This window comes from Xiphophorus couchianus, chromosome 9 (genome assembly GCF_001444195.1).
Source record: "Xiphophorus couchianus chromosome 9, X_couchianus-1.0, whole genome shotgun sequence".
NCBI lineage: Eukaryota > Metazoa > Chordata > Actinopteri > Cyprinodontiformes > Poeciliidae > Xiphophorus > Xiphophorus couchianus.
Window position 1 is genome coordinate 9,458,073 of NC_040236.1, and position 25,298 is coordinate 9,483,370.

At 37.1% G+C, this 25,298-nt stretch overlaps 2 protein-coding genes across 2 annotated transcripts; both read left to right on the forward strand.

The window, feature by feature from the left end:
* The first annotated feature begins 1,225 nt into the window (after nt 1–1,225).
* On the forward strand, nt 1,226–5,137 carry LOC114151001 (5-hydroxytryptamine receptor 3C-like). The gene is made up of 8 exons (XM_028027876.1): nt 1,226–1,259; nt 1,454–1,617; nt 1,714–1,758; nt 1,891–1,997; nt 2,261–2,430; nt 4,259–4,422; nt 4,523–4,733; nt 4,938–5,137. Exons 1-8 carry the CDS (start codon nt 1,226–1,228, stop codon nt 5,135–5,137), a joined length of 1,095 nt encoding a protein of 364 aa, XP_027883677.1.
* Nucleotides 5,138–5,219: 82 nt separating this feature from the next.
* LOC114150326 (5-hydroxytryptamine receptor 3A-like) lies at nt 5,220–8,032 on the forward strand. Its single transcript, XM_028026675.1, has 2 exons — nt 5,220–5,482; nt 7,906–8,032. Exons 1-2 carry the CDS (start codon nt 5,220–5,222, stop codon nt 7,937–7,939), a joined length of 297 nt encoding a protein of 98 aa, XP_027882476.1. The 3' UTR covers nt 7,940–8,032.
* Nucleotides 8,033–25,298: the final 17,266 nt, after the last annotated feature.

The window sequence follows — 25,298 nt, forward strand, 5'->3', positions numbered from 1 at the left end:
ACCTGGACATTCTTATCTTGTTTGTGTCTTCATATATACAGTATATTGTTTATATTGTAATCATCAGGACTGGAGAAAATCTTTAATTTGAAGTTGAGTGTCTAAAACTGATTACACCAGCTTCTGACTCTGACTTTAAAAATAGTTGAAAACCATGATTTTTTTTTCTCCTTCAGAACTATGCACTTCTGGTTTTTAGTCCTCTCACCAGAAAAAAGAATATTGAAGCTGCAACATTACGGAAGATGAACACAGCAATGATCTGCAGCTGTTTGAGTCATAGACAGTCTTTTTTTTGTTGCACCGTGTCAGGGAGAAAAGTCAGATCCAAAATATTTTCAAATAATTTTTTTCTGACAAACACAGCATGAGTGGGGTTGAACTAATCTGAAAGTTAACATAAAGTGATCACCTGTGGATGAAATCTTTTGTCTACTTTGACCTTTTTGGTTTAGACCTCCATGTACAATGCCAGACAGTTTTGAAAATATCATTTAAAACTTTTGCATTTACTCAGGTTATCTGTGTCTGGTATTGCAAGTTGTTAGTTATTATTTCTTACAAAAATAATGAATTTTAGCTGCATTATTGGCTGCAAGTTTTGAGAAAAAAGAGAAAACACCTGTTCCTTGCATGGTGTCCACCCTTTATTTTCCTATAGCCATGAGGTGTGACTGTGACAGCGCTGTGGTCAGTCACCACAGTCACACACTGAGGTGCAACCCGTCTGCTGTGGTTTGTGTTTGTTTTAATCTGAAACCAACTACAAAGAGAGCAGCTACCCTGTTTTGTGTTCTACTCTCCCACATTATTTGCAGGGGGACGTGTCCTCGTCTCGCTCAAGTCATAGTCATGTTGTTTATTTCTCAGCAATCAGAGCCTAAATGTAGCAAGGTGAGTTGCAAGAACACTTCACTCTTCAGTAATACTTGATCAGGTTTCAAATTGAGGTCCAAACATTTTTTTTTTCTCTTAGGCCTGAAAATATTTAACTGACAACAGCTAAAACTGAACTTTTTCATTTCCAATATTATGAAATCCAAGGAATATGCATCAAAGGTAAAGTATCATCTCCCATTGCACAATTTGCATGTCAGACATAGCCTGTTCTACAACAAAAAATCTGTTTATAACTTATAAACTATTTATTTAATATCAAATAACTCAACAAAAATTGATTGCTCAATGAATTTTTATTTTATTTTAGTGGCTTCTTCCATCAGCCATGTCCACTGTGGCAATTCTAATCATCATTCCGGGTGAGCTTTTAATTGAAACTATGATTATTTGTAAAGTTTAGTGACGCATAGCAAAATGGAAGTGTAGCTAATAATTGAACTCTATGCTTTCCCACTTAATTGCATAAAATGTTTAACACATTTAACATTAATTCTAATTGAAATTGGGAAGTACTTAGATTTAGATAAAGAAGCCTCACTATTCTCCTCATTAGTTTTCTGCGGTGCCGTTGAGGTGAACTGCTCCCAGCCGGACCATCCCAGCTTCCTGGTGGCTCTGTCTCCTGCCTTCGACCTGAGCGCTATACGACCCGTCGAGAACCAGAAGACCTGCACCAACATCAGCGTGCACTTCACTCTCTACGGGATATTAGGAGTGGTATGTTGAGCTTCAAGGCATTTACAAATAAAAAAAAACATTAATGAAGAAAAGTGGTGTACAGATTAATGTTTTAATGTTGTCTTTATAATCTAGGATGAAAAGTCCCAACTCCTCATCACTTACATTTGGCTCTACTATGTAAGCTATGCAAACATTTATTACCATTTATGTGTCAACTTTGTTGCTGTTTCTTATTTTTATTCAACTGATTGCTTTCTATGCATGAAGTCTGAAAACTAACTGAGATTTTTTTTTGGTTTTTTGTTTCAGTGGTGGAAGAATGAGTTCATCAGTTGGGATCCAGTCCAATGTGGCACCGACAAGATTTCTCTTCCCAAGGAAAAGTTTTGGATTCCAGATATTGTAATCAATGAGTTGTGAGTGGTCAACCATTTTAAACTGTAATGTTACAAAAGATTTGTTGACAAAAAGGTACATTTTTTACCTTTAAACCACACATGTTCAAGCGTTTTAATTAGTTAAATTTTCTTAAATTTTTATTTTTCTCAGCTACAATCTTGACAACATATCTGTGCACATTTTTGTTTTCGTCTGACAGTATTTTCTACCAAATAAGCAAAGACACTTTTTCCACATGAATGTTCTTAACCTTGTCATGCTCTGATTTTTGCTCTCTTAGCATGGAGGAAAATAAAGCGCCATCAGTTCCGTATCTTTACCTGTATAATGACGGTAAAATTAAGGATACATTTCCTGTCAGAGTTGTGAGCTCCTGCAACCTGAATATCTACACTTTTCCCTTCGACATACAGAACTGCTCTCTGACTTTCAACTCCTATGTGTACTATGGTGAGTCTCTCCCATTAAGTCTTATTTACTTTCTTTAAATTGAAATTGAAACTCAAGTATATTTAGATCAAAATCATTGATCTATCTGGAAGTTCAGATGCAACACAATCATTCACAAAAAGGTTTAAAATAAAAAATATATATTTAAAAAAAATTGCCTAAGACAGAAGTCATAGATGAGTGATGATTCAAACTCCAATGCCACACAATAGACCGACACCAGCTACTGAAGTTGAGTGAAGCAGAGTCTCATGAATGAAGCACAGAGTACGATCCCCACTGTGAGCATCAGAGAAACCAACGAGCTAAAATACAATCCAGACACAACCGTCCTTGAGATGCTTGGCAATAGCAGTAGTAATTGCGACCTTAAGAAATCACTTCATTACTGCGAGAAAGTAAGGCAGATAAAAACAAATACATGCCACACTCACACAGTTCTAAGCATTGCAAAAAAACATAAATGTTTAAGGATTGGAAAAGTGAAAGGTTTCAGTATAGATTCTTAAAGCGGAGAGTATCATGTATTGTTCATGCACATGGCTCCTTTTTATAGAACCAGCAAGTAAACTATATTACCTTTAGTTATTTTTAAAAAGCATAACTGATAAGAAATTTGGCTTCGCAATTTGATGCATTGAAATTGGTCTTTGTCTCTTAAAGCAGATTCTTTTCTTTCCAACACTCCACCTTCATGCCTTCACAACAATGTTCATCCATTATGCCACTCACAACCGTTCTTTGCAGCGTTGCACTGAGAAGTAGTCCCTATGATGAGCTTAGCAGATGAGCAGTTCCACCAGAGTTTGCCAATTGAAGCTGCTGCTAGTCTTAAGGAGATAAGTGGGAGAGTCAAGGGGAACAATGCTCTATGGGTTAGAGGCTTGACTTGGGTCTGCAAGTCTAAGGAGGATCTTTGTGGAAAAAATTGGCACTTGGAGAGGCCAAGAATTAGGCACCTTGTATTCAAAAAGTGTTAGTTTTATGCCTCAAATTAACACTACAGGTATGTTATTGACATGGGTGTAACATTATAACATGATATAAAGTCTAAAAAAAAAAGTTGATTATACATAATTTGCCCTGGCCTCGCTAAGCACTGTGACTTTTAGCAGTAACTCAGCTATACAGGTAGCTAAACACTTTCCCATCCGTCCACCAAGAAGCACTCCATTTGGTTCTTTAGCAGGGTTTAATGAGAATCGTGTAAAACTGTAACACACAAAGGTACAGAAAATGAATGCCAGCTAGGCTAACACATTGCGCTGACACAAGTAAAAATGTCTATCTTCACATAAACATGTCAACGGGTTACAAATTATGATTTATATGACAAGCAAATTAGAACAGTACTTACAGACTATGCTGTTTTCACTTTTTCGCACTTAGATTAAAGAAAACACAACAGAAAGGGTTTCTTTCAGAGCACATGGTTCAACAGGCCTTCTTCCTTTCTGGTAAACAAGTTGTAGTAATAAAAGTGACCACAAGACGGCATCAGTGAACCAGCAATAGACAAAATTATAACATTTGCCACCAGGTGGCCTCAGCAGATGAACTTAACATTGAATAACATTAAATTAAACAGGTTTCACTACATAATTACTCCACTTTAAAAAAATGTTATTCGGACTGTTACAATGGAAAGAATTGAACCACTTGTGTTGGAGTGAAAGACCAACACAATGAATTCAAAATGGTTTTGTCTGCACTAATTTTTATGTTTTATACTGAAACAATTTTTTTACATGAATATATTTGAACTGTGCAAAAGATCACCATAGTGGGCTTATTCTTAAACCTATTGTTTTTCCTTTTCTGTCTCCAGCTCAAGAGATCAAAGTTTTCCTCGGGCGAGACCCGAAAACAATCACAGAGCTCTCGAAGAATGTGATGACCACCATGGGTGAATGGGAGCTGGTGGACATCACGGCACAGAAACTAGTAAATAATGATGAGTCGGGTCTTTATACAGACATGCTTGCATTTTATGTAAGTTGATATAAAAAGGTGCACCGTATCAGAGTTAATGACAATTATCCAAATCTAAATCTTTAAGTTATGCAAAATCCTGAGCATGTTTTCTGTACAGGTCCGAGTGCGGCGCCGTGCCACCATGTACGTGGTGAATCTGCTGCTGCCCAGCTGCTTCCTCATCACTTTGGACCTCTTCAGCTTCCTGCTGCCTGCTGAGAGCACAGACAGGTCCTCCTTCAAGATGACCCTCATCCTGGGCTACACCGTCTTCCTGCTCATCATGAACGACCTGCTGCCAGTCACTGGAAACACCATACCTCTGATAAGTGAGTCTGAGCTTCAGGTCATTGATAGTTATGCTTGCTGACTGTGGGATTTTACTACTTTATTTTTTTTGGGAAAGGTTTATCTTTATTCTTACATCATCATGTTGTTCCTTTTCATTATTAAGAACTTCTAATATAAAGCCAGACTGAAATTCTGACACTTCAAAGTTTCCTTTCCTGCATCCTCTGCTCTCTTTCTACCAGATGTCTTCTTCTCTCTCTGCCTGGCTCTGATGGTGGCCAGTCTGCTGGAGACCATCCTCATCACCAACCTGCTGAGCAACTCGCCTGACTTCTCTCCTGTCCCTCGATGGATTCGTATTCTCGTTCTGAATTGTCTCGGCTGTCTCGTTTGCATGCCGCGAAAAACTGAGAAGCCCAAAAATTCAGGTAGGGTACCTTAAATATTAAAAATGAGAAATGAAATAAATGAAATCAGTAATAGGTAAATGTCTTCACTGTTTCTTGAAAATAGACAAGAGGACGATGTCAGTGGTCGCAGAAATGAAAGCCGATGAAGGAACAGGAACAGAAGGACCAGCTGAGGAAGACGAGGCCCTGATGGAGCTGAAGAGCCTGAGCCGCGTCCTGCAGGCCATCCGCTGTGAGGTGGAGCAGCAGCAGAACGGGAAGCAGAGCTCTGAGGAATGGATCCAGGTGGGTTTCATCATTGACCGCCTGCTGTTTGGCCTCTACATCGCCTTCATATCAGTCAGCTTCTTCACCATCATCATCGTCTGGATTAAATCATACAAGCAGTAGACCGCTGCATGTTGGAGACCTGCAGTTACTCAGAATGTGCTTACAGAATTATGTAATTTCTTTTAAAAGAACAATAAACATTGATTCATTTTGGCAACAATCTGTAGGCAATTTGTATCTTATGCAGTTGTTTAGAAATGACACAGTTCACATTAGTTTGTTGTGCTTTAAATGCTTTCATGTAATTCTGTCCTTACTCATTTTTTTTCATTAAACACATTATAAATGTTTTATGTGTTTAAAATAAAAAAAATTTCATTTTTAAATGGAGGAAAAGTTTTCGTCAAAAATAAAATGTACTTGAAAATGTCTAAAATCTGTTCATTTCATTAAAATGTATTCCCACTATAGAGAGATGTTTTATTCAAAATTAAACAACTATGCAAAACAAAAATCCTGTTAATTGTTGTTAACTGTAGATAAATAATTAATAAATATCATATCAACTAAATAAATGTCCCAATGAAGTAGAAACCAAATAAAGGTGAAGAAAAGTGATCTGTTCTGGGAAGCTTCTTTTCTCAATCAAATTCTATTTATTTATTTGCTTGTTTGTCATAATGGTGTTATATTTTCTAAAGATACTTGACGACAATCATGAAAAAGAATTAAGCTTCTCTAACACAATCATGCTTGTGTTAGTAGTTCTACTATGTTCTACTAACACAAGCGTGATTGTCAGCGTTAAGACCCGCCTCTAGCTCAGATTCAATATTTCTGACCGAGTGCTGTAATTATGCAGATTGCAGTAGGACCACAGGAAGGAGGCAAAGGAGCTTGATTTGTTTTTCAGTTTATATCTGTCTTATGCTATATATATGTTACTGAATGACGCTCAGTGGACATTTTCGTCCTTGATGGCACTGCCATATTCCAGGTTGATGAACATCTAATGGGCTCAAATTGGGAAATGATTGCTCAGTTTCTCTTGATTGAGAAAGTGTCACTTTTAAACTGAGGATCTTAGTGTACTTTTACACACCTAGCTTTATAGATTTATAAAATAAAACCAGTGAATTGTTTGGTCAGCAAGTGCTTTCAAAAGCGCACATAAATCCTCAAATATTGTGCATTGTGATGGGGATATTTAATTTCTGATCATAAAACTTTCAAAGAGGCTTAATGACAGGAGAAATAACATTAAGAAATAACATAATTTTAAAATAACAGCTTTTTGATTCTTTTTAAAATGTAATTTAGAAAAACTTATACTATATTTTATCAATTTTGCCAATACTTCTCCTTTTTTCTGAGAAACAATTCCATGTTGAACAAAAATTCGACAAATGATTACTTCAAACAAATATCTTGTATAACATGTAAAAAAGCGTTGATGAGAAACCAGACAACATTTGCTTCTCGTCTGGACTCCACCATTTATTTGCCTACCCCCATCAGGTGTGACAGTGATGGCGCCTCGGTCAGTCTTCACCACAGGTGAGTCGCACAGTGAGGTTCACTGTGTCAACTGTGGTTTGTGCTTGTTTCATGTGGAACCACCTGCAAAGAAAGCAGCTGCCCTGCTGCCTGTTTCAGCTCTCCCACATTATTTGCAGGAGGATTTATCACATTTGGGTTGTACTGGTGTTGTGTATATCTGGGCAGTCAGAGACTGAATCCAGTTCTTTAAGCGTTAGAGAGCCAGGAAGTATACCATAACAGATTTTTAAACTGAGGTTCAAAGATTTCTATTTCACTTAGAAATAAAGGACCGAAGAAGCAAAATTAAAACTTATTCACCCTCAGTGTTATGGCATTAGAGGAAACAACAGCAAAGGTAAAGCATCAACTCTATCAACATTTGAAATTATTCACACACCTGGCAGATTCAGATTTTAAAAAATTATCATCCAACCCAGACACTTTATTTTTCTTAATAGAAATAGTAAAACAATGTAACAAGGACTGATCATATTTATTACAAATGCATTTTTAAATAGACTGTTAAAAATTATTCAGACCTTTCTCAATATTAAGTAGATTTTTTTACTGTCATTAAAACAGTCAAACTTTTCTTTGTTAAGCAGCGTTTTGAATTTTTCTTCAGATCATCAATCTGTGGTGTTGAGCTTCAAGTCTGCAAATTTCAACTCGAGACTCTGCAGCACCTCAAAATATCATTACACCCATTCAGAACAAACACATTCCTCAATTTGCTTTAAAGTTTCTTCTGCCGAGGTATTGAATTTAACGTCAAACTATTTAACAAAAATCTAGAGATAAACTGAGTTTTATTTTATTCTCAGTGGTTTCTTCCACCCACAATGCCCTCTGTGGTAATCCTCCTCTTCCTTCTGCCAGGTAAATGTTTAAAAATAATTGATTGATTAATATTGAAAATAGTCATTCTTAAATATTATTAGTAGATTGTTTGCACAGTTTAAAGGTTTAATCCTCATTGTTGCCAATAAATTCTCCTCATTAGTTTTCTGCGGTGCCGTTGAGGTGAACTGCTCCCAGCCGGACCAGCCCAGACTCCTGGCGGCTCTGTCTCCTGCCTTCGACATGAGCGCCATCCGGCCCGTCGAGAACCAGCTGACCTACACCAACATCAGCGTGTACTTCACCCTCTACGGGATATTAGGAGTGGTATGTTGAGGTTCAGACCCTTTTAAAATAAAATATGATTTCTTTGATAAAATAAAGAGTCTACAGTTAAAATTTTTATTAAATGTAAGTTTTGTTCAGATTAAAGCTGAGTGTTACATTCATATTCCAGGATGAAAAATCCCAACTGCTCGTCACTTACATTTGGCTGAACTATGTAAGCTGTGAAAACATTTGTTGCTGTCTCTCATTTTTATTCGACTGATTACTTTCTATGCAGAAACTCTGAAAGCTAATTGAGATTTTTTTTTTTTGTTTCAGTGGTGGAAGAATGAGTTCATCAGTTGGGATCCAGTCCAGTGTGGCACCGACAAGATTTCTCTTCCCAAGGAAAAGTTTTGGATTCCAGATATTGTAATCAATGAATTGTGAGTTTAGTTTCAGCACTTTAAATTTTGAACAATAATGTTGCAAAATAAGTTTGTTAAAGGCACAAGGTGACAAAAAGATACTTTTTTGGAATTTAGTATATTTTGCACAACTTTAAAGGCTTTGAGTTGTCCTTTAAAGTCAACTCAAGTTAAGTTTAGCACATTTCAGCAACAAGCCAGTTCAATAAAATTGTAATTGTTTTTCAGTGGCTCTGAAGGTTCAGGTCTGGGACTAATCACTAGTTTATCTCTGTAATAACTGAAGCTCTGTGCTGACCCTTGATTTTACCTCTTTAGGTCCAAAGGTAATAACTTCAGCTGAACATAATTTTACTGATCTTTTCTAAGCATATGTTCAGTGCTAGAACTAGTTCAGTCACCTGGTGACATCATAATGTACAGCTGTATGTCATCTGTGTATTTCAAGATGAATGAATGTGCCAATATTTTCATTTGCCAATATTTTCTGCTAAATATGGTCAACATCAATATGGGTTTTCCTAAACTTGTCATGTTCTGATTTATGCTCTGTTAGCATGGAGGAAAATAAAGCGCCATCGGTCCCATATGTTTACCTGTTTAATGATGGAACGGTGAGGGATTCGTTTCCTGTCAGAGTTGTGAGCTCCTGTAACCTCATCATCTACACTTTCCCCTTCGACATACAGAACTGCTCCCTGACTTTCAACTCCTACATCTACTATGGTGAGTCTCTCCCTTAAAGTCTTTCTTTAAGTTGAAGTTGAAACTCAAAATAGGTTTAATATATTTCACTGGGATCACCTGTTGTGCTCTAATCAGGATGTAAACTACAATCAGAACAATCAAAGGGCAAAACATTTTTATGTCAAACTGTGTCCAGGCTGCTAGCTGATGACAGTCTCTAGTCATTTAGTCCTATTGAGATGCTGTGGCATAATTATTACTATTTTATGTAAGAAATCAACATGTCCAAAAAGTTGTGTTAAAGGCAAGAACACAAGGTTCAATTCCTAACTCAGTGAATTGTGAGTCTCTAGAGGGAAATTGATATTATATTTATTGTATCTATTGACTTGTAATAACATATTTATACTTGCCTGTGACCTACCAATGACTAGGTGATAATTACAAACAAAAACTATATATATTAAAACAAAAATTATATATATTAAATATCTTTAATCAAAACTGTCAACCCTCATACTTACTTTCAAAAGCTTGGGTAAAACTTTTCGAAGTATGTTTTGCAATCTTGTGTCTAATCAGTAAAATGGCACAGTGAAGTTTTTAATAGAACCGTCACCTTGTACAATACAACGTTCCATCTTTTCTGCATTAATTATCATTAAATAGCACATTGTGAAGGACATAACTCAAAGTGATCATTTGTCAAAAAAGTGCATGCAACAGTTACTTATCTCATTTCAAAACTAATAGAAAAGTTTTGACTGGTGTTGCCAGTCACTGGAAACAACAAATTACATTTTTTAATGTTCCATAATTTTCGTAGGTATTCCAAAACTGCAAAATGATTAGATGTTTACTGTAACTGTAGAGAAAGAAATTCTGTCAATATCAGGGAAATCAATGTTTGCCTTTTTTCCCCTGTTATTCTTAAATATTTTTTGAACTATGAAATACAGTAGATGACCATATGTTAGAAGCAAGGGCGTAGGTTTGGTCTAAGTTTTGGTGGGACCTTACAACTTACTGACACCCCCCCCCCCCCAACCCCGGCCATTTTTGACCAGTGCGGGGAAGGGGGGGGGGGGGGGGTCACTACATTGGCTTATAGCCCCCTCCTCCCAACCATAACCAGATCATACATCTTGTGTATGCAACCAGATACAGTCATACTCAGCAGATCAGTTCAAGAACACTTTACTTTTTCCTTTTCAAAATTCAGCAAACATTACAAGTAAGATCAAAAGAAATATCCTCTGGATCTACTGATTATACAACAAACACAATTGCAGATAAGAACAAAAAATGACTTCAGGAAAAAGATCCAATTGTTGAGATATTATGCATTTAAGAGGAAAAAAGATTCATAAAATTGCTTGCTCTGCTGTCTGAGCATCCTATGTGAAAAACAAAATTAACAGACCTATTCTACCTCACATTCAGTGCTGACCTTACTAAACACCGGACTTTACAACAAATGCTTTGCGTGATAGATATCTAAATTATGGGTCCACTCACTGTACTTACAGCCGAGGTAGCGAAATAACTTCTAATGTCTGTCGTCCTTTTCTTTTTTGGTGGCGACATGGTCTCGGAGACTCATAATAAATGTCAAACTCAGAAGGAGACGCGTTCACTTTCAGCACCATGGACCAAGCTTCCGGGGCTGCACGGTGGCGCAGTTGGTAGCACTGTTGCCTTGCAACAAGAAGGTCCCGGGTTCGATTCCCGGCCGGGGTCTTTCTGCATGGAGTTTGCATGTTCTCCCTGTGCATGCGTGGGTTCTCTCCGGGTACTCCGGCTTCCTCCCACAGTCCAAAAACATGACTGTTAGGTTAATTGGTCTATCTAAATTCTCCCTAGGGGTGTGTGTTGTGTGTGAATGGTTGTTTGTCCTGTATGTCTCTGTGTTGCCCTGCGACAGACTGGCGACCTGTCCAGGGTGTACCTCGCCTCCCGCCTGGAACGTAGCTGGAGATAGGCACCAGCAACCCTCCCGACCCCATTAGGGACAAGGGTGAACAGAAAATGGATGGATGGATGGATGGACCAAGCTTCCGTTCCTGCAGCTAATCAAAGAACGTAGATCCACGTTCTTTGAGCCAATGGCGGGTCGTCATAGTTCAGAACAGCGAATTTTAAAATGAATGCTACCACTGCGTAGTATATTGAAATATTAAACTAATCAATGTAGATTTTCGTTTATTTATTTTGTTTTTGTTAAAAAATACATGTTTTTTTTTTTTTTTTAATTAATATGGCAAAAATTGGTCGGGACTATTTTATATCCCTTGAATATTGGTCGTGACATGTCACGACCGTCCATACCCAAACCTACGCCCATGGTTAGAAGGGTGGAGCTTTTATTAAACTTAATGTGCGTCCTTTTCTTTCTCCAGCCACTGAGATCAGAGTTTTCCTCGGGCGTGACGCAGATCTAATCACAGAGTTCTCCAAAGAGGTGATGACCACCATGGGTGAATGGGAGCTGGTGGACATCACCGCAAAGAAACTAGTGAATGATGATGTGACTGGTCTTTATACAGACATGCTTACATTTTATGTAAGTTAGTAGTATATTTTCAAATAATTATATATCATTGAATTACATATGATAGTAAGTGGCCTTTCAGTTTTAATCCTATTCTCCGTACAGATCCGAGTGCGGCGCCGTGCCACCATGTACGTGGTGAATCTGCTGCTGCCCAGCTGCTTCCTCATCACAGTGGACCTCTTCAGCTTCCTGCTGCCTGCTGAGAGCACAGACAGGTCCTCCTTCAAGATGACCCTCATCCTGGGCTACACCGTCTTCCTGCTCATCATGAACAACCTGCTGCCAGTCACTGGAAACACCATACCTCTGATAAGTGAGGCTGAGCTTCGGGTCATTGATAGTTGTGCACATCTGGTCGTTGTGTAGACTGCTTTTTCACTGACTGTAGGGTTTTATTCTTTTCTTTCTGAGGGATTTTCTTCATTTTAAGAATAAAATAGCCAATCTTCACACAGCAAGTTTTGATGAATTCGATTCTCTTTTTAAAGGTTGTTCATACTATTAATTGCTATGCTCTACGTCCCTGTACATTGATGTCACACAGCAGAACACTGTTTATGGAGGTAATAATGAATGGAGCCTTTTATGGGTCAATTTTAAAGTATCATCACAAGATGAGGGATATTTGTTTTGTACATGACAAAAGCTAACCAACAGAAAGCACAACCAATAGCAAAAGCCTATTTGTGGAGCATTGACTGACATTTCTGTAGATATATACAGTATATATACATATATATACGCAGCCTAAGACAATCTATCATTTCAACAATGATTCTAATAAACCAAACCACTTCAACGTTTCCTTTCCTGCATCCTCTGCTCTCTTTCTGCCAGATGTCTTCTTCTCTCTCTGCCTGGCTCTGATGGTGGCCAGTCTGCTGGAGACCATCCTCATCACCAACCTGCTGAGCAACTCGGCTGACTTCTCTCCCGTCCCTCGATGGATTCGGATTCTCGTTCTCAATTTTCTCGGCTGTCTCGTTTGCATGCCGCGAAAAACTGAGAAACCAAAAAATTCAGGTATGCGGGGAACATGAAATAATAAAAATCAAGTGAGAAATGAGATAAATGCAATCCGTAATTGGCAAGTGTCATCACTATTTCCTGAAAATAGAAAAGAGGACGATGTCAGTGGTTGCAGAAATGAAATCCGATAAAAGTCCTGAAGGAACAGGAGGATCAGCTGAGGAAGAGGAGGCCGTGACGGAGCTGAAGAGCCTGAGCCGCGTCCTGCAGGCCATCCGCTGTGAGGTGGAGCAGCAGCAGAACGGGAAGCAGAGCTCTGAGGAATGGATCCAGGTGGGTTTCATCATTGACCGCCTGCTGTTTGGCCTCTACATCGCCTTCATATCAGTCAGCTTCATCACCATCATTATTGTCTGGATTAAATCATACAAGCAGTAGACCGCTGCATGTTGGAGACCTGCATTTATTCAGAAAGTGCTTGCAGAATTTTTACCAGAATATTGTACAGTGATTTATTTTAGCAACAATGTCAGTGGGATATACTTAAAAAATTGCAACTGTTTAGAAAGTTAATGTACACAATGATTTATGGGGCTTTAAAATCTTATTTATCAATTTTATTTATCACGTATTTAATATTTATTATAGATAATTACAACGCAACGTCTAATGTAACATTGTGGAATTTTAAATGGAGGAAAGGTTTTCTGAAAAATAAAATTTACTTGAAAAATGTCTAACAGCTTTTCATTGAATTTTCTTTCCAACACTTTATTTTATTTCCAACTCCATTATTTTAATTTAGAAAGGCTTTTACTGTGAGATATATAGAAGTCAAAGTTTCACCAAACATATTTAGTGATGTTGAATGAGACACTGCAGCTGCATTTTAAGGTTATAGATAACGATGTTTCTCCAAAGCAAAATAAACTCAATTTCAACTCAATCTGAATTTTAGTAAGCTTAAAGATGAGTGTGAAAAAATATTTTGCTTCTAAATGTGGTGTTTATTAAACATGTGATCAATGAAAATTGTAAACGTTTTAAAAATTTAATATGATATTGAAAATAATTCCAATCCCACCAAGTCTGATCATTTTGTGTTTTACATCTTTAGCCTCCAGGTTTTAAATGGCTTTGAATTAATAGCTCATCCAGATCAAATATTATTTCTTTTTTTCCTGATGTTATGTTGGGTTAAAAATCCTAAAAATAAATAAAAATAAAAAAACAAACAAACAAACTGGGTAATTGAAGGGATTTTCAAAACAAAGTGCAAATCATTTTCCACAGAAAAATAAATAACTACTTTTTAAAAAACTTTTTTATAAAGAACACCTTCAAATCCCGTGCACAAATCTAACAGGACAGCCCTCACCACTTACACATCACTCAGTCTAACAACTACTGCTGACCCAGTGTTAATGTTTTTAGTGCTGCCCGCTGAAAGTCAAGCCTTCTAAGCAACTATTCATCCTCATCTCTCTGCTGACTCTGGGTAAGTCCAGGACTTATTTCTTTTGACCTGGTTGAGTTTATGCTCTTGCAGTTCTGTTTATAAATAGGGAAACTATACTTTGAGTAAAAATGTAAGTACGCCCTATATGAACTCTATCAGGGTATAATAAGACCGACTTGCTCTTCCCCAGGTTATGAATTATTTCAACCTTGAATGTCCAAAAACAGATTCTACACTGTATGCTAATATAATAAGCAAAAACACAAATACTGTGTGGAAAAAAGTAAGCACATCTCATAAAGCAATGGCTTGTAAACTGCTTTTGTCAGTAGTTACTTTAAAAATGAAGATCAGTGTCTAGCACTATTTCAGAGGAGTTTGTGGCCCCCTGATACAGCATTATGTGATGCGGTATCAGTCTGTATGACCCTCAGATAGCTGAGAGTGATTGGTTCTTTCACATGTTGTTACCATATAAAGTCTCCAATAACTCAGGTAAGGAGAGCTAGATTTTACGCTAGTCGCTTGTTTTAAAAAAAGCCACTACAGGAGTCTGAAAAGTCTCTAAATATAGGGACAAAGTCATTAAATTGGCAACAGAGCTTCCCTCATCCTGACCACATCCCTGCTCATTCCCACACTTGATCACTGCTGATGTTTTTCCATCGTTTTAAACATTTGTATGTCCCAGACAAGTGAACTGCTGACCTTCTGCTTTTGTAGAAAAGGTCACACTAATTATTGCTCAACTAGTGAAATGATTTACTCAGAAACTCCTGACTTACCTTCTTATTTTGTGTTTAAACACCAAGGATGTATTTAGCTTTATACTCAAATTTGTATTTTTGGCTTCATCTTTGTTTTATAAACAATCAAAGTCTGGAATCTGTACATCTAGGGTTACTGTAAAAACTCTATTATGCCCTGAAACTCTTCATAAAAATCACATAAAACTCCAGAGAGGAAATAGCTTCCCTATTGAAGAAAATGTGTGTTATTGATACATTAAAATATTATATTAAATTTTTTGTCATTTGCAGCCCCGTTCAACTCCGCCGTTCTGAACTGCTCCCAGCCGACTCCAACTTCACTGCTGAGCTCCCTAAAGCCAGTGTTTGAGCTGAACGCCATTCGACCTGTAATAAATATGTCGGTCCCAACCCAAGTTACAATTTCCTTCACTCTCTTTGGCATTTTGGGAGTGGTAAGTACAACTTTTTCTGTAGTTTTTTTTTTTTCTCTCATTTTTTTCCCTTTGCTGTTTTTGTTGTATCATTGGCTCTATTTTGTCACTTTTACTTGATTTTGTTAAGATGTTTCTTAAAGGTACAGTAGGTAACTTTTACATTTTTATTTTACATATTTGTGTATGCATGATTGGTTGTTTCTGACCGAGCGGTGTATTTCTACAGACAGCAGTAGGACCACAGAGAGGAGGCAGCAGAGCTTATTTACCTGTCTTGTGCTGTAACGTCAAGACATACAGTTAGTTTTAACAAATATGTAAAAAAAATATATATATATATATATATATATAATGTTTTTGTAAAAGTTACCAACTGTTGCTTTAAAAAATAATCTGAAAAGTTTACTGTTCTTTTCAGGATGAGAAGTCCCAGGTACTGACAACTTTCATTTGGGAATCTTTAGTAAGTGTTTTCCTTGAAATCCCTTTCATAAATAATCTATCAGTGATTCTAACTTGTAATATTTAGAGAACCAAACCTTTTGATCACACTGAATCTATCACTGTGCCTAATGATGTAAAGTACAAAGCCTGTTGTTGCTGAGGTAAATTCTGGTATTTAAATTTAAAACATGTAATTATGTGTGCAGGAGTGGAAAAACGAATTTACTATTTGGGACCCAGTGGAATGTGGTGTTGAATGGATTGCAGTTGCACGAAACCTGCTCTGGGTGCCAGATATCGTCATCAACGAGTTGTAAGTTTTTCTTTGGATGTAGATGAATAACTCGGGGCATAAAGATCTCAAGGTTTACACAGGAGATGACTTTAAGTTACCTTACATATACTGTATATATTTCACTATTATTACCTACTTTGTGTGTGTTTGTTGCATAAATTTTGTAGTTTTGATGTAAGAACATTGTAAAAGGCATGAGTGTTTTAAAAAGCCTCAAGAATTGCCAATTATTGCCCCAAGAAACATCAGGTTGCTGATATTTTCCATTCTAATTACAGTGTTCTTGTTAGTTATTGAAATTCAACCAGGTGAAAATAAGTTATGTGCTGTATGTAACATTATTTGTGTCTGACTTTCTGCAGCATGGAGAAGAACTTAGCACCAAGCGTCCCGTACACCTACCTTCATTTCAGTGGTGTTGTTTATGATAGCTTGCCTGTCAGAGTTGTGAGCTCCTGCAGTCTCAACATCTACCTGTTTCCATTTGATATTCAAACTTGCACTTTCACTTTCAATTCCTACGTACACCTCAGTAAGTACAAACTATGTTGACTATAAAGCAGAGAATAGATGGGTTTTATTATCATTATCATTATTTAAAGGCATCTGCTAAGCTAAGTTCATTATACGAGCTACTTCTCAGTGCAATGCTGGTAAAAAAGTTATTGAAAGGGTTAATAGAGGAACGGAGTTGGATGACTTCCTGAAAGAGGAGTGTTGGAAAGAGCAGACGTTTTTAAAGAGACAGAGACCCAATTTCAAGGCTTTAAATTATGAAGTTGCATTTTTTAAAGTCATGTTTGATATGTACAGCATTTTTATAATAACTGAAGGTGACATAGTTATTTGATTGTACTACAAAATGATAAATATTTTCCAAGGAATACATAATACCTTTCCTTTAATAAAATATTCTCCATTTGCTGAGCATCTTTATCTGGTCCAACATTTTATTGTCCTTACAGGTGATAGTATACAACTTGAACTTAGAGACACAGACCAGGACATATTTCAGGCATCGATAGACGAAATGGCAACGATGGGTGAATGGCAGCTAGTTGGAATCAAATCAGAGAAGGTGACAGTACCAATCCTAGAGGGGTCCTCTTATGATGAGCTTCACTTCTATGTAAGAAAATTATGCAGTTATTTGATGTTTGATGTTAACTAATTATGAACTAAGTGGAAAACATCAGTAAACTTACAGAAAACACATAAATTCTTCATTTAATCCATCAATAAAAAAGGAGATGCTAAAAAAATAGACAATTTTGTATTTGCATTAAAATTGCATTTACAGCATTATGTAAAATTAATACTGTAAATACTTGTATTTACAGCAATGTAAATACAATACGCAAAAAAATTAAATTTACACAAAATCAACAGAACCCCTTTTTTTTTTGCATGATTATGCATTTATTGCAAATTTTCTTTAAAATGTTCAAAAATATTGGGTTTAACTCCCATCAGCAGGTCGAAGTCTTTCATACTTCTACTCCACTGCTGCCTGAGCCTTACTTGAGGTCAAATTATAGTCCGTGATTGATATAACAACAAAAAGTCACATTTACCTTCCCACATAAGCCCAAATGTTGCAAAATTCCTTGCAAATATTTCCAAAGTAGCACCACAAAACTAATGATTTTCCATGCAGAGAATCACAAAAATAATTGCAACATCCTGGAGGAACTGATTAGATTAAAATGTTACTTTTCACCACAAAGTTGTTTCCACAGTTTTACTGATTATGATTTTTTTTGTGTGCTGTTTCTATTGACAGTAAAGTTTTGTATCTGTCTCAGATTTACTGTCTGCTTACATGCATTATTCTGCTGCAGGTCTCTGTTCGGCGCCACTCTACCATGTATGTGGTGAACCTCCTGATCCCCAGCTGTTTCCTCATCACTGTGGATCTCTTCAGCTTCGTCCTGCCCATCCAAAACATTGACCGGTCCTTGTTCAAGATGACCCTCATCCTGGGCTACACAGTCTTCCTGCTTAGCACCAATGACCTACTCCCTATCACTGGAAACACCATCCCTCTCATCAGTCAGTTCTTAGAAGCTCTGCTGGTTTATTTTACTGCATGTGAAGAATGTATCTACTGTAGTTGTTAATGCAAAATTAAGGCAATCTGATAGACACAAACATTGCATGGGGAAAGTGTTGTAAGTCTGGGCTGCAGACATTACAGAACATAAAATGAAACCTGAGATATTGCTCTTAAAATCCACAGAAACAGAAAAGTTTGCATAGATTGAGAAAAACCTCTTCTTATAAAATGGGAATGCTTTCATGAGCCAAGCACAGTCAACAAATCAGTATTTGCACAACTAGACGAACACCATTTTTAGGACAATGTCAGTCTGGTCGTTTTGCTGGGCATAAAATGCTTCTGTAGCAGAGCAACACTTGGAAGCACGTTTGCAAAAACCACCTCCAAATGTTATTATCTACGTAATTATCACGAATATAACATGTCAACCTTTTATGTGAGTCAGGTGATTAGCTTCAAGATTCACTATCTTATTCTAAAGCAAAATCTGTTAAATAAATTAGATTTGTGTAAATCCTAAATATTATTTTGGGCTGTTGTAAAAACTTTACAGTCCTAAAACTGCATGTCCAGGAAAACATGCTCCTTTTAGTAGATAACACTCCTACATTGTCATTTTCATCACTACATATTCCAGAACATATAGCTAGATAACCAGCAAAGCCAGTTAAAAAAAATTATTCTATATCAGCATCACAACTTTGCCATGTAAATCACGCATACTACAACTTTAACTAATTTGTTTATGAAGACAATGGTAAACAATGCAGATGGACATACTGCATTGATGAAGGTTCAATCACTTCTGCATGCTGAATGCTTGAAGTGGCTCCAGCTGATGCCAGCCCAACGTGATGTCAGATCATTTCAACTAATATTTTTCATTAAATTTGAGGCACATATAGAGCATGAAATCTATCAACCCAAAAACCTTACCTTGTGTAAGGTAAGTTTTTTTTTACCTCACACAAAAATATGTAAAGTAAAAACGTTGTAGTGAAAATAACATAATACAGCCTGAGGCAGCTGAATGCTGGGAATTTTACACTTCTGATTCAAATACACATTCAAAAAGACTAGCTAGCGTATTCATGTTTCATAAGCCTGTGTAACATAACAGCGTGAGAGTAGCTTAATAAATAGCTACATAATATAAGCACAAGGCACCATTTCCAGTTTTACTTTTCATGCAAAATCATGCAATCAAAATAAAGTGTAAGTATTTATATTAATAGACAAAGCTAAAGGCAGAATGTGTATCTCAAAAAGTTTAATTTCTGATTTTGTTCTTTTTGGAAAACAACTACAACGTGCTAGAGCTTTTTCTCATCACTGCTCCAGATGTGTTCCTGTCTCTCTGTCTGACTATGATGGTTACCAGTCTGATGGAGACCATCTTCATCACCAATCTTCTGCGGGGCTCGACTCACTACACTGCTCCTCCTCTTTGGCTGAAGGTGTTTGTTCTTCGCTTCTTGGGTCGACTTGTGGGGCTTCCACCAAAGCCTGAGCCACAAGAAGACCTGGTGTTTAAGAATCCCGACACACAAGGTTGGCCACAGACCCAAAATATGGTTTTTATCTCCATCATGATCTATTTTGCTCATTTTGAATTGATAATAATAATTTGCTTTCTCTGGGACAGAAATGGCAGATATCTCCACAGAGTCCAAAGAGAATGAAACGATAGAGAGAAAGGAAACACTAAAGGAGGCTGAGACCCTCCAGGTTCTGAAGAACCTCAGCAGGGATCTCCAGGCCATCCACCGCCATGTTGTCCAGCAGCTGAAGGGAAGTCCCAGCTCAGAGGACTGGATCCAGATCGGCCTTGTCATCGACCGCCTGCTGTTCATCTTTTACATCTTCTTCATGTCAGTCAGCTTCGTTTCCATCATCATTATCTGGGTCGCCTCATATTACTCTGCATAACTTCTGGTTCGTTTTACTGCAGTTTTATTTAGAATTTAATATGTTCTATTAAATCACAGATGTTATTTACTTTAGAATATAATTACTTCAAGTTAAAATCAAATCAATCAATCATTGACTTACACAACCCAACTGCCATCTTCTGTTTCTTGCAACTTCAAAAATATGAATGTCCTTGTTATCAAATGTTTTTCTCATGATATATTTTCAAGGCATGCTCTATCACTGCAACATATTAGATTGTGTGAAACTAAATTGAATTATATACATTAAAAACATTTAATCCAAGTTGTAGTTTACTTATCACTTTTAGATTATAATGTTACCTGTACATTTGTTGATCCTCTTGAACATAACCATAAAGGATGGCATGTAATTATCAAATTGTAAAGTTAGTGACATTCAGTTTGAATCTCAAGATGAAATAAATCAATAGATAATAAAGTATACCCAAGAGAAAAGACTCATGCAAACATGAATTAAAAATAAATACAAAACATTTGACAGAAGTCAATATAAAATTAAATAAAACGTTTCTTATCAGCTTCAACCCACTCTGAGACAGTCAAAGAAAATGATCAGCACATCTGAGAACCCACAAAGAAATCCTGAGGCTACAGCATTTTGAAAAAGCAGCAAAACATCCCCACATCATCACACTACCACCACCATACTTTACTCTTGGTGTGATCTTTTTATAAAATGTGGTGTTACTTGGTGTTAATGGGACACACACACACACCTTCCAAAAAGTTCAGCTTTTGTCTTTGTACAATTTCTGTACAAAGACAAGAAACTTTGTACAGTTTCTTGTTTTTGACAGAACTGACTTTCTGTCAGTTCACAGAAAGTCCTTCTGGAAAAATGAGACGATACCAGGATATTTTTACTTCTTTCTAATGGTAGAGGCATGACCTCTGACCTTAACTGGGGCAAGTGATGCCTGCAGTCCTTTGGCTGTCATGGTGGGGTAATGTGACCTCCTGAATCAGTGACCGGTCAGGTGTGATAAACCACAGTTATGTTTTAACAAGGGGAAATTTTTTTTCTCAAAGAGCCATGTGGGTTTGGGTTGTTTTAATAAACCCCTTTATATAAAAACAGCATTTTGTGTTTATTTGAGGGAACCTACATCCTTGAGACCTAATTAAAGTTTATATATTTGCTGATCATGACGATAGTCGGTGTCAAAAAAATTGTGAATAATTAGTTTTTTAAGCCCACTATAAATCCCAGATGAGCCCATAATTAATCAATGCAGAACTGGAACAGGATGTGATTCCCTGCAGGTGGAGGTGCTGAAAAATAAAATGGGTGAATGCTCATTGCAGGTGTGAAATAACAACTTGTTTCTGCCCTTGTTTTGTTTTTGGTCCATAATTATTATTATTATTATTATTATTATTATTATTATTATTATTATTATTATTATTATTATTATTACAATTAATATGTACTACTAAGAATTAAATGCATTGAAACTCTGTCAGTGTCTGTATTGATTATAAAATCTACTTTTTGACATAATTAATGAAAAGGAAAATAGAAAATGCAAGCACAGATTATGTGTATAATGCATGAAATCAAAATCTATAAGGAATTTTAGATCCAACATTTTTTTTACAAAACCTATAAATGAATTTTAGGTGAGTAATTAGATGTAACTTTGATTAAATACTTGGCCAGTAGATATGGGTATGGTTTAGTCTCACAGGATTTCCTTTCCACGGCGATGTTCAAGTAAGTAACAAAAACAGGAGTCTCAGTGTGTGCGCGCTCAATATTAGCAGGAGTTTTTCAGTGCATGCTATTAAACCCGTGTTTGTAGCATGATTCTGCTTCAGCAGAGACTCAGCTTCACTTCAGGGTTGCTCTTACTGGCAGGTAATTAAAACCTCATTTACTCCTTTTTTTGTTGTTTGTCACAAATTATATATTTTCTATTAAATTGATTTTAAAACATCTCATGTTGTTTGAGTTGAATCTTTTCTGTATTGTTGGTTCAATAAATGGGCTCAAATTTCAAATCAAAGTTCTTAAAATAAATTTTTGTGAATTTCCACTTAGGGAATAATATTGATCAACCTCTTTATTTTAGTTTTAAGTTGAACAGTGTGTGTTTATAGCTTTATTGTTTTTCTATAATTTAGCCTTGATTTACTGCTTTCATTCTTACTCTAAAAATAGAACGTAAAATTTTTATAAGTTTTTTATAAGTTTTTTTTTTTATAAGTGAGATCATAGACAGGTTATAGACAGTTTTATTTATTTCTGCACAGTTACAACATGCTATGGTAAACTGGTGTGTGAAGAAGGCCGAAGTGGTCCGACTCATGATTCCATGCAGGCTGTGTTTGACATGCAGCCCTTCAGGCCAGCTGTAAATCTCAGTAACCCCACCATCACCAACATCTCCTTCACCCTGTACGCTGTCCTTGGAGTGGTGAGTAAATACATGCAAACTGAGAGGAAATTAACCAATAATCTAATAGGATATACCACAATCATTCATTGTTATTTTCTGCTTTTCAGAATGAAAAAGCTCAGTTACTCACTACATTTTTGTGGCTCAGACTGGTGGGTTTCATAGATGCATAGATAATTCATTTTACACTGATTAGGAAGTTCACTGACATTTATTCCTGTTTGCTGGCTGCAGTTCTGGCGCAACGAGTATTTGGTTTGGGAGCCTGAGGAGTGTGACGGTGTCGCCAGGATTTCTCTCCCTGTAAAAGAGCTGTGGTCTCCAGACATCATTGTTTATGAGTTGTACGTTACCTGTTTTTTTTTTTCTTGATTTACTTTTCAGCATGCATGGACCTTCAACATTCATTTAGATAGTAACTGAATGTCATGACATTTTTATAAAAAAAAAAACATGCTGCCCTTAATATGTGTCAGTTGATAAGGAGTCATGCTGCATACATTTTGCTGATTCAGGTAATCCTTTGGCTACATTCAGGTCCTACTTCATTTAGTGAGATCAGATAATTTACTTTTTATCAACTTCAGTATATTCAAAGTAAATTGGTAAAAGTTACCTATCCTTGGACCAATCACTCATCCTGAAAAAGCAAGAGGTGATAGTGGAGAGGAAAGACCCAATTTCAACAGCAGAAACCAGCCTCATCTGTTACCACCAACTGGGGCAGAAGATTTAATACTCAAAATCAATCAAACTAGGTTTTTATTTTCTCATTACTGAAATTCTACCCTAACAATTTAGTTTCCACCAGAAAATATTAGGAAATTACTGTGCTAACATTATTTTAAGGAGCACGTCACATGGGATGTGTTTTCTCTATGGTATTTACAAATGAAGCGGATGTTGAATATGCTGTATTTCTCATGCACGCAGGGTAGCTCCCTTGTTTGCTTCCTGACAGTGAATTTTGCATTTCAAAATAAGGTGGATCTATTCCTGCTACTGTTACTTGAGAAAACCTGTATTTAAAAATGTCAAAAAGCTAAAAGGTTAATCAGACGTGCAGCAGAGTGATAACCAGGGAGTGCAGACAAGCATGGAGAAAAGGGAATTACATCTCTGGCTTGAGTTAGAGCTGCAAATAGGCCTGAGATGAATTAAAACCATCTACCATTAGAGTACAACTCTAATGGTAACAAAATATCAAACTACTAAACCTGATTTTGCTTGGAGAGACTATATGTCCTGCTTGGGTTGGGAACGTCTGGGGATCCCCCAGAATAAGCTGGAGGAAGTCCCTGAGGAGTGGGATGTCTGGTGTTCCCTCCTGGATCTGCTGCACAGATCAAACTCAGAGAGTTTCTCCAAAAACACAACAGAAACAACTTGAATGTTTGCACCTCTCATCTGGTGCCTTATATTAAAGAGGTGTGCAGTTCATCGTAAAGATATCCAGATCACACAAATAAAAAAACACAGGCATACATACGAGGGCCATGCAGTAAACAGACGTTATGTTTTCTGTGAAAATACATCTCCTAATCTACTTCATTGTCCTCTGCTGTTTCCTCCTCCACTGCCTTCCAAGTGTGGATGATGATGTTTCCCAGGCGTGTCCTTACGTCTACGTGAACCACACAGGACGCATTCGCTGGGACAGGATGCTGCGGCTCGTCTCAGCCTGCAACCTGGAGATCTTCAGCTTTCCTTTTGATGTGCAGAACTGCACATTCACATTTGGCTCCTACATGCATACAAGTAGGAAAGCTTTCTTGGTGTTTTAAAATAAACAACGGGGAGCCAATATCAACATTCTTCTTATTGCTGCACTCTCTCACACTGCCTGGTAATTCTTGTTCGCAGTACGTGACGTGAGAGTCAGTCCAGCTTTGACCTTTAGAGAGATGTCAGACAACTCAAAGCAATACCTGGAAGCCAGTGGAGAGTGGGAGCTGGTGAACATACTGGGGGAGACGTCCATCCTGAAGTTTGGGGTCGACGAGTGGGACATCATCACCTTTTGGGTTTGAGAAATTAATTTTTACTGATTTTACAAGATTTAAATGTATAAATCCTGTTGCTAGGGAACTGTGGTTTGTTGTCTGAAAGATTGGATTGAAAGCAAGTGACTTAGAAAATCTGGCATGTTGACAGTATACTAGTAAAAATTGTTGCCTAGGAGCAGCATTACTTATGATTTTTGCTCCTTAATTGAGAGGACCAGTTCAATATCCAGCAATAGATTATCTTTTGAAAATACTCAAGTCATTTGCGCTTCCGTACAATCAAAGTGGCGGCAGAGTATCCGGGTGTAGGAAATGTGACGTCACAGCTAAAAGGTCATGAACTTCCTTTAGGATTCAGCATAAATCAAAACCACAGGTGTGTAAATGTGCATAAATTAAAATTAGCACACTTTAGGCTGACTATCTTTCTCTTGTCCATTAGGTGGTCATAAGGCGGCGCCCAGTGCTCTACGTGGTCAACCTGCTGATCCCGAGCTCCTTCCTCATGCTCATTGACATTCTGTCCTTCTACCTGCCCCCCCACAGTGTGGATCGGGCCTCCTTCAAAATGACCCTGATCCTGGGTTACACCGTTTTCCTGCTCATTATGAACGACCTGCTTCCCAGCACAGCTAATGGAACGCCCCTGATAGGTCAGGCCTTGTGTTAAGGGCATACTGTTATAAAATAAGGTCTGTGTTGGTTAAAAAGTGTTTGTTACCAAACTGCTATAAGATTTTGTATCATAGTCAAAGTTGCAGAACTTACCTTTCGTAAAAAAAAATGTTTTTATATATTTGTCAAATTTGACAATATGAGAATATAATATAAGA